This window comes from Callorhinus ursinus, unplaced genomic scaffold (genome assembly GCF_003265705.2).
Source record: "Callorhinus ursinus isolate GAN/ISIS: 27379988/994484 unplaced genomic scaffold, GSC_fseal_2.0 scaffold13, whole genome shotgun sequence".
NCBI lineage: Eukaryota > Metazoa > Chordata > Mammalia > Carnivora > Otariidae > Callorhinus > Callorhinus ursinus.
The window spans coordinates 6732787-6747307 of record NW_027397075.1 but is presented as its reverse complement, the minus strand read 5'-3'; the positions used below and the strand labels follow the sequence as shown (position 1 = coordinate 6747307).

The 14521-nt window shown below is 57.7% G+C and overlaps 1 protein-coding gene across 1 annotated transcript in view; it reads right to left on the bottom strand.

Moving 5' to 3' along the window:
* LOC112811463 (uncharacterized) overlaps window positions 1-14521 on the bottom strand; it is a 142873-nt gene that overhangs the window by 42171 nt on the left and 86181 nt on the right. Inside the window, exons 39-49 of the mRNA XM_073900261.1 lie at window positions 13655-13963; window positions 12650-12879; window positions 12391-12552; window positions 11416-11493; window positions 10596-10955; window positions 9315-9671; window positions 7736-8089; window positions 6319-6450; window positions 3879-4028; window positions 3662-3778; window positions 1714-1921 (exon numbers count right to left, since the gene is read on the bottom strand). Coding sequence (XP_073756362.1) covers window positions 1714-1921; window positions 3662-3778; window positions 3879-4028; window positions 6319-6450; window positions 7736-8089; window positions 9315-9671; window positions 10596-10955; window positions 11416-11493; window positions 12391-12552; window positions 12650-12879; window positions 13655-13963 — 2457 coding nt within the window. The remainder of the gene's footprint in view (window positions 1-1713; window positions 1922-3661; window positions 3779-3878; window positions 4029-6318; window positions 6451-7735; window positions 8090-9314; window positions 9672-10595; window positions 10956-11415; window positions 11494-12390; window positions 12553-12649; window positions 12880-13654; window positions 13964-14521) is intronic.

The window sequence follows — 14521 nt, the reverse complement described above, 5'->3', positions numbered from 1 at the left end:
GAAATGTTCTCCTTCCTTTCCTGGGCGGTGTTCAACCACATGCACCTGCTGTGCGTGGGGCCCGAGGAGGAGGGGACACACATTGAGGGGGCCCTCCAGTCTCCATGCCTGGGGATGTTTCAGACTGTCAAGGACACCAAGAAAATGCCCCCCAAGGGGTTGGGACAGCCAACCATGGGCAGCAGTATGGAAGTGAGACATCTCCCTGGCTGCAGGTGACCACACCAGACCTCTCAGGGCCCAGGAACTGGGTCATCCTTTACCCACCCATCATTTACCCATCATGTCCCCAATAAGCCCTTCCTCAGAGCAGTCTGTAAAGTCAGTCCCCCTGGCTGATCCAGGTTCCCACTCAGCTCTCAGGGGTCTGAAGGCCAAGGATGGAAAAGTCTGAGGCCAGGAGATGATCCAAGTGACAAGGGATTCCCCCAGAGGTCCTGATCTCTGCATTCCACACCAGGGTCAGAGGGTGACTCTGGAATCATACTGCCTGGATTCAGGTCCTGATCTCATCCTTCAATGGCTGTGTGTCCTGGGACAAGTGGCTCAACCTCTCTGAGCTTCCATCCCTCCCCTGCAGAATGGGGACAGTTACTAACCCGTACCTCATATTCATGAGTTCATTCAACAGATGTTTAATTGAATACCTACTATACTCCACTGTACAAACAGGCAAAAATCATCCCTGTCCTTGTGGAGTGTACATTCTAGTATGGGGTGGGCAGAAGACAGGTAATGAGAAATGAAGGTACCGAGTAAGTAAAGTCATATTGTGTGTTAGAGCGACCAAGCCAGGAACAGGGATGGGGGGAGCCCAAGGGGTGTGGGGGTACCAATAAATAGGGTGGGAGGGGAAGACCTCACTGAGAAGATGACATTCGAAAAATACCTGAAGGCGGCGAGGGATTGAGGCAAGCATGTATAGGGGAACAGCCTGTGCAAAGGTCCTGAGGCAGGAGCCAGCCTGATGTGTTTGAAGACTAGCAAGGAGTGAAATGAGCAGGGGCTAGAAGATGGGGTCAGAGAACTGAGGGTGTGGATCCTGAGATCCTGAGGGCTCAGAGGCCCCACTACGGGCTTTGACCTTCCCTTGGTGTGAATGGATGGCTGAACAGTTTCACTGAGCTCCTGTGGATGGAGACCTTGCCTCGTATGCAGTAAGCCCTCCATCAACGCTGGCTCTCATTACCTTCCCACTCCATTAGAGGTTACACTGTTTATCCCTAAAAATTGTAACTGCTAGTACCTATGAATGTGACCTTATTCGGAAATGGGGTCCCTCATTTCCCTCAGAGATCCCTGATGGGAGATCCCTGATCTCCCTCAGAGATCAGGTTGAGATGCGGCCTTGCTGAAGTAGGGACGGCCCTTATCCAGTGACTGGGGACCTTATAAGAAGAGAAGACAGACAGACACAGAGGCAGAGATCAGAGGGATGTGGCCACAAGCCAAGGATCAGCTGGGGCCTCCGGGACTGGGAAGAGGCAAGGAAGGATTCTCCCCATAGAGTCTTCGGCAGGAGCATGGCCCTGCAGACACCTGGCCTCCAAGACTGTTAGAGATTCTACATCTTTGGCGAGCTTAGGCAAGGAATACAGGCTGCCCCAGGAATCAGGCCTTCAAGGGCAAGGATGTCCTGAGACGGGCGAGCAGGCTCCGGCGTGGGGGGTGGGCTAGCCCTCCAGTCCTGGGGCAGTGCCCTGGGCGCCTTACCGTGTGTCTGCAGCTTGGCGTTCAGGCGGGCCTTGCCCGGGAGCCCGGCCTGCAACAGGCTCACGCTGTTGTGCTCACTCCAGCCAGCAAGCTGCAGGTGCCCAGCACGGTGATAACAGCTCACGGAGTAGTTCAGGGACGTGGGCCCTGCCAAGATGCGTCCAGAATGCTCAAAGCTGGAGCCGCTGCTGGGAACATCCACAGAGGCCTGGAATGACATGCGGGAGAGGGTGGCTCGCCCGGTGCAGAGGAAGCCAGACCGGCCCAGCTCTGGCTCCCAGAGACCCACAGCACTGCAGTGGGCGGCGGGGGGCTGGGGGGGTGGGGGGGTGGGGGGGTGGGGACAAGACCAGGACAAGGCAAAAGGCATCGTGGGCCCAGTGATGGGAAGATGATGGAAAAGAGAAAGCGATCAGGGAGGGTGGGAGATTTTAAGAAATACACAGGCGTAGCTATATACGTCTCTGTCCCCAGATCCTGCCCATACTTGGTCTGTGACCCCCGTTCCTGACACAGAGATCCCACCCTTGCGAGCTCCCCAGTGAGCGGGAGAGAGGAGCATCCTACATGGAGCTCCTAAATCCTTTAGAATTTCCTGGGCGAGACAAGCGCCTTTTGTTCTACTGAGGTGACTCTCGGGGGCTCCCCAGAAAGACCAAGCCCTGGTGAGAAATTGGAGCCTTCAGCCCCGGCTCCCAACCTCAGGGAGGGGAGGAGGGGGCTGCAGAGTGAGTTAACGATCCACCATGCTCATGGGATGAAGCCTCTATGAAAATCCCTCAACTGTGGCGCTCCGCGGCTCTGGGGTGGGCTGAACACATCCACGTGCAGGGAAGGGGGGGCCAGCAAATTGGTTGTGGGTGGGTTGGAGGGGGGGGTCCCCATCTGTCTGGTCCCAGAAGTGCTCTGAGCGGCAGAGGAGAAACAAAGGCCTCTTCTTTACAGAGGGTTAGGGCAGGGGTGACACGGACCAGGGCAGGTCTCTTCAGGGAAGGCCGGAGGAAGGACACGTGTGCAAAGACCCGGGGAGGCCAGGAGCGGGCGGTGGGCATCGAAGGGAAGAAGCATCTGGCGAGTCTGAGTACAGGAGGCAGCGAGCCGGAGGAGAGTCAGCAAGGGGGAGTCCCGGGGGGTGAGCTCAGAGAGGGGCACAGGACCAGATCCCTGCACGAGGCTTTCTGGGGCCAGGCTGGTGTCTGAGGAACTCAAATGGATGTGGAAGGGCTCTGGGTGGAGACCCAAGGAGGCAGGGGTGGAAGGAGGGGGCCCAGCTAGGTGACTGGACCCCACGTGTGACCTCAGGTGGCCTGGAGCAGGTGACAAAGCTGGAGGTGGGGAGAAGGGGTCGGGCTCCGGGTTCATCTGGGAGGGTGCACCAGAAGCATCGCTGAAGGCGGGCTCTGGTGTGTGTGAGTGAAACAGATGGAGGAGAACACCGAGGGTTTTGCCTGTGCTGCTGGGTGGCGGGGCCGGGGGGGGGGGGGGGGAAGGGGAAAAAGGGGGGGCAGGGGGCGGGGGTGGGCAAGCCGGGTGCCCACCAGGCCTCCAAGTGGGGATACACAAGCAGACAGATCTGCAGGTCTGGGGCCCAGGGGAGGGAGCAATTGGGGAGCTTCACCGAATGGATGACACCCAAGTGAGACGCTGGTGCAGCCCGTCCAGGGACAGAGCGTGTGGAGAAGGCTAAAAAGGGGGTCAAGGACAAGCACTGGGTCTGCAGGGAGGCTCTGGAAAAGGAGAATGTGCAACCATCCCAGGGGTGTGGTTGGGCTAGGGAAAGGAGCGTTATCCCCAGTTTCCAGAGGAGGAGACTGAGGCTCCGAGGAAGTCTGAACCTTATTCCACCACCCCCTTGACTCCACCATACTTCCAAGAATGTTTGTTGAATGAACGAATGAACGCAGGCATGCATGGATTTCCATTACCACTGGCGCTCGCCGAGGCTGACCTGCAGGCCCAGCTTGTCCTCCACCCACAGTGTCCGCAGCACGGGGATGTTGTGCTCGAGGGTGTAGTCCAGGGAGATGCGCTCTGGCCGCCGAGTGAACGTCAGCTCCTCGGACACCTGTCGGCGTGGACAACTGAGGCCGGGCCTTGGGCTGGGCTGTCCCTACAACCCCCAAGATTCCCCAGCTCCTGGAGGCCCCACCCGCAGAGCTGCACACCTGTCTGCCGTCCAGTCCAACCCGCAGGGCGTGTCTGTAGCCAGGTCCGTGGCTCTCGGTGGGCAGCTCCAGCAGCACCCTGGCGGGGAGGCCCGAGGGGCTGGGCTGGGGCGGGCCGTGTGTGAGCAACATATCCACCTCCTGCTGGCTCTGCAGAGGAGCAAGAGAAACAAAAACTCCGTGCCTGGGAGGTGGCCAGATTCGCCCACAGAGGGGAACATAAACCGCTCAGAATTAAATCACGCCTCCTCTCTCCCCGTCCCTGTTGGTCACTGCACTGTAGAAAAACAGGAGAATTTCCATCAGATGCAGTGAATGCATTTGGGATGCCTGATAGAAAGTAAGCGGCAAGCACAAAATTCACTGGGGAGGAGCCCAGGAAAAGAACCTCAGAAAGAAAGTCTTCGGCGAGGTACAGGGAAAGACCCCCAGAATGTTTGCGAAGGACACGCCTTGCAGGTTGGGATGCAGCAGGAAGGAAAAACACCTGGCCCCGAGACAAATAAAAACTCCCGAGACATTCAGATGATGCTCACAGAATGACGTGCAGAATGACTTGCAAGGTTGCTCCGCACACTTAAGTGATGGTTAGTGACTCTCCCAGGGAGCTCTGGGAAGGCCAGCGAGTTCACATGAAATCAAGCAGGCAGAGCTGAACCTAAACACACCCTCTGATCTAGCGATTCCACTCGGTGCGTGTTCACTCAAACACACGCAAGCGTGCTTGAGGCAGCGATATTTGTAAGAGGCAAAAACCGGACACTTATGTCCCTAAGAATTGAAAGCAGTGTCTTTTTTTTTTATTTTTTTATTGTTATGTTAATCACCATATATTACATCATTAGTTTTTGGTGCAGTGTTCCATGATTCATTGTTTGTTCATAACACCGAAAGCAGTGTCTTGAGAAGATATCTGCACGACCATGCTCATAGAAGCACTACTCGCAATAACCAAAGGGAGGAAGCAACCTGAGCCTCTGCTGCTGGATGATGGTATTACTCAGCCTTAAGAAGGAAGGACATTCTGACACCTGTTACAACCCGGATGAACCTTGAGGACATGACACTCAGCGAAAGAAGCCAGTCACAAAATGACAGATCCTGTGTGATTTCACCTGCAGGAGGTGCCTTGAGTAGTCAAACCCAAAGAGACAGAAAGTAGAAAGGGGGTTGTCAGGGGCTGGGGGGAGCAGAGAATGGGGAGTTACCGTGTCATGGGGATAGAGTTTCAGTTTTGCAATGTGAAGAGAGTCCCAGAGATGGATGGTGGGGAGGGCTGCACAAGACTGTGAATATTCTGAAGACTAATGAACTCTATACTTACAAATGAAGACGCTAAATTTAAAAAAAAAAAAATTTTTTTTTTTTTTAGGTATTTATTTGTCAGAGAGAGAGAGAGCACAAGCAGGGGGAGTGGGAGAGGGAGAAGCAGGCTTCCCGCGGAGCAAGGAGTCGGATGCGGGGCTCGATCCCAGGACCTGATCATGACCTGAGCCGAAGGCAGACGCTTAACTGACAGAGCCACCCAGGTGTCCCGAGATGGTAAATTTTATATTTTACCACAATAAAAATTTTAAAAAATAAAAACAGGTACATGATTAATTCATAAGATGTACAGTAAAAGGATGCCACCACCCAAAAGCTAATTGGTAGAACGCACAGATGATTTATAATATACCCGCACTGTGGAATACCATACAGCAATGAGGTACGATTGGCAACAAGGCATGCAACCTCACAAACACAAGGGGTTGTTTTTTTAAGATGTACTTATTTATTTGGGGGGAGGAAGAAGGAGGAGAGGGAGAGAAAGTCTTAAGCAGACTCCACACTGAGCGCAGAGCCCGACGCGAGGCTCCATCTCACCATCCCGAGATCACGACCTGAGTCAAAACCAAGAGTCAGAGGCTTAACCGACTGTGCCCCCCAGGAGCCCTGCACAATGTTTATTTGTGTTTAATTAATTTTAACTTGTGTTTAATTAATGTTTAACAAGAGGAGGGAGCTGGGAAAAGGAACACGCTGTGTGCTCCTACAGACGTGACCGTCAAGAACGTGCGTGCGTGGGGACTCCTGGGCCTGGCTGGTGAGCGGACGGGGGCCAGCGGGGGCTTCTGGGGTTCTGGTCACATTCCGTGCTTTGAGGTAGGTGGTGTTTGGTTTGCGAAAATTTCACCAAGCGGAGCATTTTTCATCTCTGCGCCCTCCTCGTAGTATTCATGTTGCACTTCGATAAAACTTTTTTTTTTTAAGCAAACAAGCAAGAGAAAAGCGGGGGGCCAAGGGGCTTCTTCTCGGAAACCTCATCCCTCCACGTATAGGTCCTGAGGCTCCCCTCTCCCGGGGCCTCTTTGGATCTAGGAGAGTGCCCGGTGCTTCTCCTCGGGCCTCAGCACCCCTTCCCTGGCGGCCCCAGGCACCCCGACGCCCGTGCCCTCACCTCCGTAGTCTTGAGGATGAGTAGCCCCTGCAGTGTGCTGTTGTTGATGGTGACCAGGACCCAGGCGTCCACAGCCACAGAGTTCACGGCGACGGTCCCGGAGCTGTTGACTCGGCCCGGGACCCCCAGGGCCTGGAGGGGTTTAAAGAGACACGAAAGCAGGGCTCTTGACCAGGACAGGGTTCAAAGTGGGCATCAGGGGTCCCATGGCCTCTCCCTTGAACCGTCCACCCAATGGGGCATGAATGTCTTTCTAGGAGAGGGTTTGTGACTTTTATCACGTTCTCAAAGTGCCCGAGGGCCCCCTGTCGGTAGCTCTGCGCTATTTGCTGAACTTCCCCCTCCTGCCTCCCCGCCCTCCCCGAATCCCCAGGGATCCGATTTTGGCAGCCAGGAGAACCCGGTCTTGTGAACCAACCTGCCCAGGAGTCTCGAAACCAGGGGAGCTGGAAATCCTCCCCCTTCCCCTCTCTCCCCGTCCCCGGGCAAACCCAGACATCTGCTCCCAACACACACAGGGACCCTCCAGAAAACTGACAGCAAGGCTGGTGCACAGAGCGTCTTTTGGCTCCTCACCTTAGCACCTGGCCGAAGGAGCACCCTGCTCCCCCACCCCCTCTCTCAAACCCCCATACCCAAACTTCCATCCAGTCCTCTCTCTCAGCCTCTACAAAGGATTCTGAATCTGAGTGCCCTCCCACCTCATGTGCTTTTCATAAAACAGGAGTCAGCGAACGATGGCCCACGGGCCACATCCAGCCCACTACTTGCTGTTATAAATAAAGCTTTACTGGAACACAGTCACACCCATTTGTGTATCTATTGTTTATATGGCTATAACCACAGGGCTGAGTAGTTACAACAGAGGCTGCACAATCTGCAAAGCTGAAGATATTTGCTCTCTGGACTTTTAGAGAAAGGGATTGCTGACCCTGGTCCTAGCAAAAGCCCTTGCCTCTCTGGCTCTGCCCCAGGGCCTTTGCACTGGCCCTGCCTAGAAGACTCTTTCCCTAGATTTCCACACGGCTCCTCCTTCCTCTCCTTCAAGTCTCTGCTCAAATGTCATCCTGTCTTTAGGGCCAATCTTGACCGACTTACAAAAATTGCAGTATCTGTCCTGTCGTTCATCCCCCATTCCCACTTTCTGCCTCCCCGTGGTCCTTATCACTAGGTAATAGAGTCTGCCCTTGGCTGATGTATGCCAGGGATTGCATGTCTCCCCCAGGCAGGCATTTGCCTCTGCTTGGTTCATGAATGTATTTCCAGGGCACCAGGTGGGCTCAATAAGTATTTGACGAGTCCCTTCCTCTGGGGTTCAGTCAATCCCCCTTGTTTCCCCAGTGGTCGAAAAGAAGGTCCCTGCCCTGCCCCCTGGAGACCCTGAGGCCCACTCCCCCCACACCGAAGCACCACCTACCTGCAGGGCCTCACAGGAGCTCTGGGCGAGCACCTGCCACTGTAGCCCACGGTCCAGGTGCAGCTCACCACTGCCCTGCAGCTCACAGGCCCCCACCTGTAGCTCCAGACCCAGCCGGTGCCCGGCCTCCCACCCAAGCTGGGCGGTCAGCAAGGCCTCTGGGGGGACGGTCTGCAGTGCCGGCAGCACGTGACTTAGCTTCACTCGGAGTGTGGCCTCGGACTGGTGCACGGCCGCCGCCAAGGTCAGGGAGGCGGTCTGGCCAGCCCATGCGAGGGCCCCGGACACCTCTGCTTCCCCACCTTCGGTCTTCAGGGAGCCACTGAGCTCTGTCCCTTCTGGGAGGCCCAGGCCCTGCCAGACCAGAGGGGGATCAGAGAGAGAGGTCTCAAGTCAGGAGCGAACCCGATTCTCTATCTGCCACCCTCTAATCCCTCCAGCCCCCAGCCCCCCAATCTATGCTTCCCTTGTTCCCCCCACCCCACGCAGATAACAACAAAACAGTAGTAAACACAAAACACAACTATCCAGTGTAGAAACTCAGTACCCACACAGCCTCATGCTAAGTGCTCTGCAGGAACCACCTCTCTTCAGCCCGTGCCCAGCCCTGAGTTGGGTAGTCACCGTCCCCATGTGACAGATGGGGATACTGAGGCTCAAAGAGGCAAAGCGAATGCCCAGGGTACCAGGGGGTACCAGCAGAGCTGAGGTCTGTACCTGATCCATCTGTGCCTCTGATCTAGGCCATCCAATAGGATAGTCGCTAATGACATGGGGCTGTTTCCATTTAAATTAAAAGGAAGTAAAAGGAGAAACTCAGTTTCTCGGTTGCACCATGCTCAGTAGCTACATGTGGTTACTGGCTACTGCCCTGGATGCAAAGGAAGAACTTTTCCTTCATCCTAGAGTTCGAGTCGGTGGGCCTCCCATGATGCTTTACGCTCTCATGGCTCAGTCATGTGATTTAATAGTGACAGAGCATCTGTGAGTGCTCGGGGATGCCAAGGGGACCAGACCCCGTCCCTACCCCCAGGAAGCTCCACCAGGAGGGGAGAGACAAGGGGACAGGCTGTCTCCCAGGACAGGGAGAGAAAGGGTGGGCTGTCCCCCTCAGATGAGGATGCCAGTCCTGTCTGACTCAGTGTCCCCCTTTCTTGAGACTTGGGTTCCCCTCCCCCAAACATCACAGGACATTTCTCAGACCATCTCTTGGCCTAGATAAAGCCCAGGCTGTGGTTTCATAACCAACACGTGCCTGTCCCCACCCTCAGCAGAGGAGAGTGCCCCTCACTGCGTTTCTGCCCTCAGAATTTCCCTGAAAAGACAAATTCATAAATGCCAAGTCTGTGGTCCTTCTGTTGCACAGCGCTGAGTGACCCTTATCTCTCTCGGCCTCAATTTTCCCATCCGCCAAACGGGAATACGAGACTAGAGAGGAACCAAGGGTTGGAGAAAGGATTTGGGAAATAGCGGCTGGGGTCTCGGGAAGCGCCTGGAGGAGGGAGCCAGCCAGGCTCAGCCGCACACTGGCAGGGGCGCTGGAAGCCCCTCCGGCTGCCCCGTTGGCTGCCATACCCACCTCCAGCAGGGGGCAGCCGGGCTCGGTGGCCAGTGTCCATGCGCTCTGGTTCCCAGTGCGGTGATCCAGCGTCCCCTGCAGCCGGCATGGCCCCAGCTGGACGGCCAGGGAGCTGCGGGCGGCAGGGCGGGGCCGGACAGCCAGGCTGATGGCGCTGCTGGGTGGCAGGCCCAGGCGGCCCAGCAGGGGCAGGGAGTGGCCCAGGCGCCCGATGACCGAGGTCTGGGACCCACAGGTGCGGGCCAGCTGCAGGTGGGCATCCCCATGGTCACTGCGGAGGCCCGTGGCCAGACTGACCTCGCAGGGGCCCCAGCTCAGGCTGCCCTCGGAGTGCAGGGCCTGCGGGATGCCCGTCACCTGGAATATGGAGAAGTGGCTGGATTTAAGGGCAGCTTCAGATCCAAGGTCGGGGAGCTGGGCACAGGCCTCGCTGGGAAGAGGGTGGTGTCACCCTATGGCCTCAAGTCCACTGGCACCTCCCTCTGCGAAGTGGCCGATACCCTGGGTACCCCATTGACCATGGTGGGCTCCGGTTCTGGCTCCAACACTGACTCTGTCTTTCTGAACCTGCAACCTCAGTTTACCCATCTGGGAAATGGGGGTTATCATAGCAACCTGTCACTGGGAGATGTCAATGAGCTAATACTTGGGACTTGCTGGCCAGAGCCAGGCACCCAGAAAGCACCGGCTACTGGAAATTCAGCATCGATATCAATGATCGTTGGCTGGAGGGCAGAGAGCCTAAGTAACTTGTCCCACAGGGGCTGACGACATGCCCCGCATGGAAGCACCGACCCAAGATGGGAACGAGAGGGGAGTGACGGGGTTAATTCCGCTCTGATCTCCCAGCTTCTCTGGGCCCCAGACCCTGGGACTAAGGACACAAGCAGCCCCTTCCTGGCAGGGGTGAGGATTTGGGCAGCATGTCTGAGAAGCCTCAGCACACAGTGCTCACAAAAGTCAGCTGTTACTTCTTAATGTTCTCCTGATTACTCCCAGACCCTGAATCCTAGGGGCAGGATTATTAGCAAGATCAGGAGAAAAGAATCAACTTGAGCCCCAGAAAGGAAGACAACCAGGGTGCCCCTTTGTGAAAAGGGAGAAAATTAAGGTCGGGTTCCATTTTTGGCTCAAAGCTTTGTAGTCGATGCATCCCCCAAAGTCAGGATGGAAGTTTCTCATGCTGAGTGCAGATCTGGGTATACAGTAAGAAGTTAATAATATGGAGGGGGGCGGGAGCCCTGCCAGGCCCCTGCACTTCTGGGTGGGGTGGGGGCTTACCTCCAGCAGAGGACAGCGATTCACCAGGGACAGGGTCCAGTTGGTGTGAGTGGTGTTGGCCTCAGCACCGATATCCCCACGAGCGGTCAGGGTACACTGGCCCAGGGCCACCTCCAGCCCGGCCCTGGGGGGTTCGTGTCCCCCCACAGACAGCTGGATGTGGTTGTCGGGGGCAACCCCCAGAGCCTGAAGGGGAGGCCATGCATGCTGGAGGCTGGCATCCAGATGGGTATGGCGGTGGCCGCGGGCTGTGTGGATGTGGGCCCGTGCGAACGTGTCCCCAGAAGATACCTGAGCTGCCAGGCTGGCCGTGCAGGTGTGGACCAGGAGGGAGCCATTCAAGGACAACACAGCCAGATTCTGCCCCCGGGGAAAGGCACAGTGAGGCCAAGCAGGTGTCCCTACAACACCCCACCAAGTAGTGGTTCGCCCTCTACCTGGCCTGGGTGGTCAAGGGAACCCCCAACCGCTGGGCCACCCACAAACCCAGTGAACAAGGTCTAGTCCCGCGCATGTGCTTCTCTCTGAAGAGCTGAAAATGGCCACAAGTCACGTGTCCTCTCAGAGCATTTCAGGGTCCCTGATGTCCCCCTCCCCATAGGCCTGATGTTGCTGAGCTGCTCTAGAACTGAGGAATGCCTTGATTTCTAGCTCTTTCCCAGAATCCCAGACCACAGCTGTCTGAGGGAAGGGCTATCCATTCACCGCTCCCAACCCTTCTCCAGTTACTCTTTCTAGCAACCCCCAGGAGAGCTTGGAGCTACCTACGCTGGACCACCATCTGCCTCCACTGTCCCGCCTATGACAGAGACCCATGTACCTCGAGAGGCTGCCTGGCGAAGTCCCCCCAGCAGAGCCCTGACAGCTGGGCAGGCCAGGCGTCTCCAGCACAGCTGACCTGCGGAGACCAGCAGGGCGGGTAGGGGGACATGCTGACGGCCGCTGTGGGGAAGATAGCAATGGCAGGCCTCCTCCCCCAGCCTAGAGCCCAGATGGAGCACACACATCCGGCTCTACCCCATCTCCCTTTGTGGAAGCCTCCCCGGGGAAGATAACCCCCCAAAGAGAAGTCCAGAAGCCCGAGCGCTAACCCACAGCACCCTCATCAAACCGAGGGAACCAGAGCTCATGTCCTCAGGGGGCCTGCGTGTGCCAGGTTCTAACTGGTTCTAGGAACTGTTAGCAGTCGCTTTTTGCTGATTAGGACACGGAAGCACAGGAAGAGGAAGCACCTTGCCCAAAGTCACGCAACCGGTCAGTGAGAACGGAGCGTGGCTGCAGCGCGGGGTGCCCGAATCGCTCGCCCCACCTCCCACACCCTGCGGATGGTGTGGCCGGCCGAGCGCCAGCACCCAGGGGGCTTCCCGCTTTTCATTCCTGAGGCTAACGCCAGAGTCATCTGCGCCCGCCGCTCCTTCTGCAGTGTTGGAAGTTCCTCCAGGGGAGGTACCCAGAGGACGAGCGGAGGGCCAGGGTGTGGGCAGTTGTAACTTTACTAGATGCGGGGCTGAGCTGACAGGACAGTGGAGAAGACAAGTGGACAGAAGAGGACAAGATACCGGCGGGGTGGCAAGGACAGAAGGGACGGGGACGGAAGGGAGAGTGGGAAGATGGGGGCTCAGGGGCGGGGCCAACGCGGCAGGGGAGGGGCCAGGCTGGGGGGAGGGGTCAAGCCGGGTGGGAGGGGCCGGGGGGCAGGGGCGCAGTAGCAGGAGCCGCTGGGTGGGGTGACCCCCTCCCGCGAAGTTGGAGAGACAGAGGCAGCTGGGGTGCACTCACGGGGTGGGTCACTCACCCTGAGCCGCGCGGGCACGGTGCCCAGCAGTGCCGAGAGGCCGTGGTGCAGCTCCAGGGCTAGCCCGTGGTGGCCGCGCTGTCGCCTCGCCTCCAGGGCCACGCGGAGCTGCTCGCTGTCCACGCTCGCCGTCAGCCCGGCCGCCACGCGGTGTCCCGTGCTCTGGGCAGAAGCGAAGCTGTGGGTGTCCCTCGGACCCGCTACTCCCCCCCCGCCCCGCCCCGGGGCCCCGTGCCCAGCCCCCCACCCACGCCCGTACCTGGAAGTGACCTTGGCCGTCCACGGAGAAGGGGAGGCCCCAGCGCCCGAGGCTGGGCATCGTGTGGGCCAGGCTGGCGTGGAGCCTGCTGCCCGGGGCGCCGGGGGCCGGGTCGTCCAGGCCGAGGGCAGCGTCCAGCTGACCCCACTCACTCCGCAGTGCCAGGCTCGCCGAGAGGTTGGAAGCCCCGTGGGTGTGTGACAAGAGCATCTCTGCCTCCGAGGGGAGTCCTGGGGGCAAAGGGAACCACGGAGATGGCTGAGCCCAGTCTGCACTCCACGGGAGCCCTAAGCCGGCAGAGGGTGGGCAGCTGTGAGCCCACCTTCTCTCTGCAGGGTCTGCAGGCCTCGAGGCAAACTCCAGCCTCTCAGGTCCCACTTCCCCCAATATACCTGAGCAAAGCACATGAAAGGGTCAACATGAAACCATTTCCGATCCTCAGCAGCGATGATTTCGCCGGGTACCACACTCAACGAGTGAGAAGGTCAGGTGTTCCCTTCGCATTTCTAAGCTCCCCAGGGACAGGGACTGGCTCTCACGGAGCAGGAGGGGAATGGGGCGGGGGGGGGGGGTCTTATCTTTCGCTCTCCCCTAGCTGCTGCTCCTTTGGGCCCCGCCAGGCCTTACTGAAATGTCCCCAAGAAGCTGGGGATGTCCTGTTTCCTATCTGTGAGCAGGAGCATATCCTGGAGGCCCCACTAGACCAGCTTCCAAGACTGAGAAGTAAGTTGGAGGGGAGATGCTGTGGTGGGGGGCCCTGGGGGAGGGGGTGGCAGCAGGGGCTCTCTGCCACTGGGTTTGGAAGCATGTCAATACTCAGGAACTACGGTACGACTATCTCTGTATTGTGTGTTCTGGATGAATAACAGACGCCAGCAGGGGAAGGAAACAGAGCTGGAAGGTGGATCTGGGGGCTGGGAGGCTCCTCTCTCTCCCCGCTCCCTTGGCTTCAGGAACTGAGAGCCCTTGGGGAGGAAGGCATGCAGCCCTGTTTGCCCCTCCTACCTGCCTCGCTCAAGGTGCTGATGTTGTGGCTCAGGCTGCCTGAGAGCTGGGCACGCCCAGGGCCCCAGGTGCAGACCCCGCCCAGAGCCAGGCTTGCCAAGTGGGCTCGGAGGCGGGCCTGGCCCCCGAGGCTCCCCGGCCGGGCCTGCAGTCGCCCTCTCAGCAAAAGCTCTCTTGGCAAGGCCTGGCTGCTCTTCTGGGGGAGGATGCCCGTCACACTGTGCACGCTGGTGCTGTTCCCTGCCCTCTCATGCTTGTCCCGCAGGAGGAAGCCCAGCACAGCTGAGTCAGCAGTGATCCTGACGGTTCCTGCAGAGGATGGCAGAGAAGGCGTCCAGAGCAGGGGGCCAGCCCAGGGGACAGGCTTGCTCTGGGCAGGAGGGAAAAGGATCCTGGGGTAGGAAGCTCCTAGATGCATGATGTAATTCTAACTCTTGTCAGGGGGTGGGGCACATCTGGGAAATGGACCAAATTAAACCAGCTCCCTTCCGGGATGCTCTGAGGACTGAAAGCTAATTCACAAACAAAAGGGCTTGGAGGGGGCAGGGGGGGAAGCAGCATGCCTAACAAGAGATGTCCGTTAATACCGGTGCTCAATTCCTGCTCAAGAGAGTCACAGACCATAGTGATAGAATGGCCCCGTTATACAGATAACAAAACTGAGACCCAGGAAGACTTGAGGGATCCAACCCGTAATTCTAGGGACAGAAAAATTGCTCAGAGGTCTCATCCATCCAGAGAAGAAGAAGATTCTACACATTTGGGCGAATCCATGCCCATATGTAACTCATGCAATAGGGAAATTCTTGCTCTTATCAGAACCATTTCAATCTCCTGCCCCGACCAGCTTCTTTCAGAGCCTCGGTG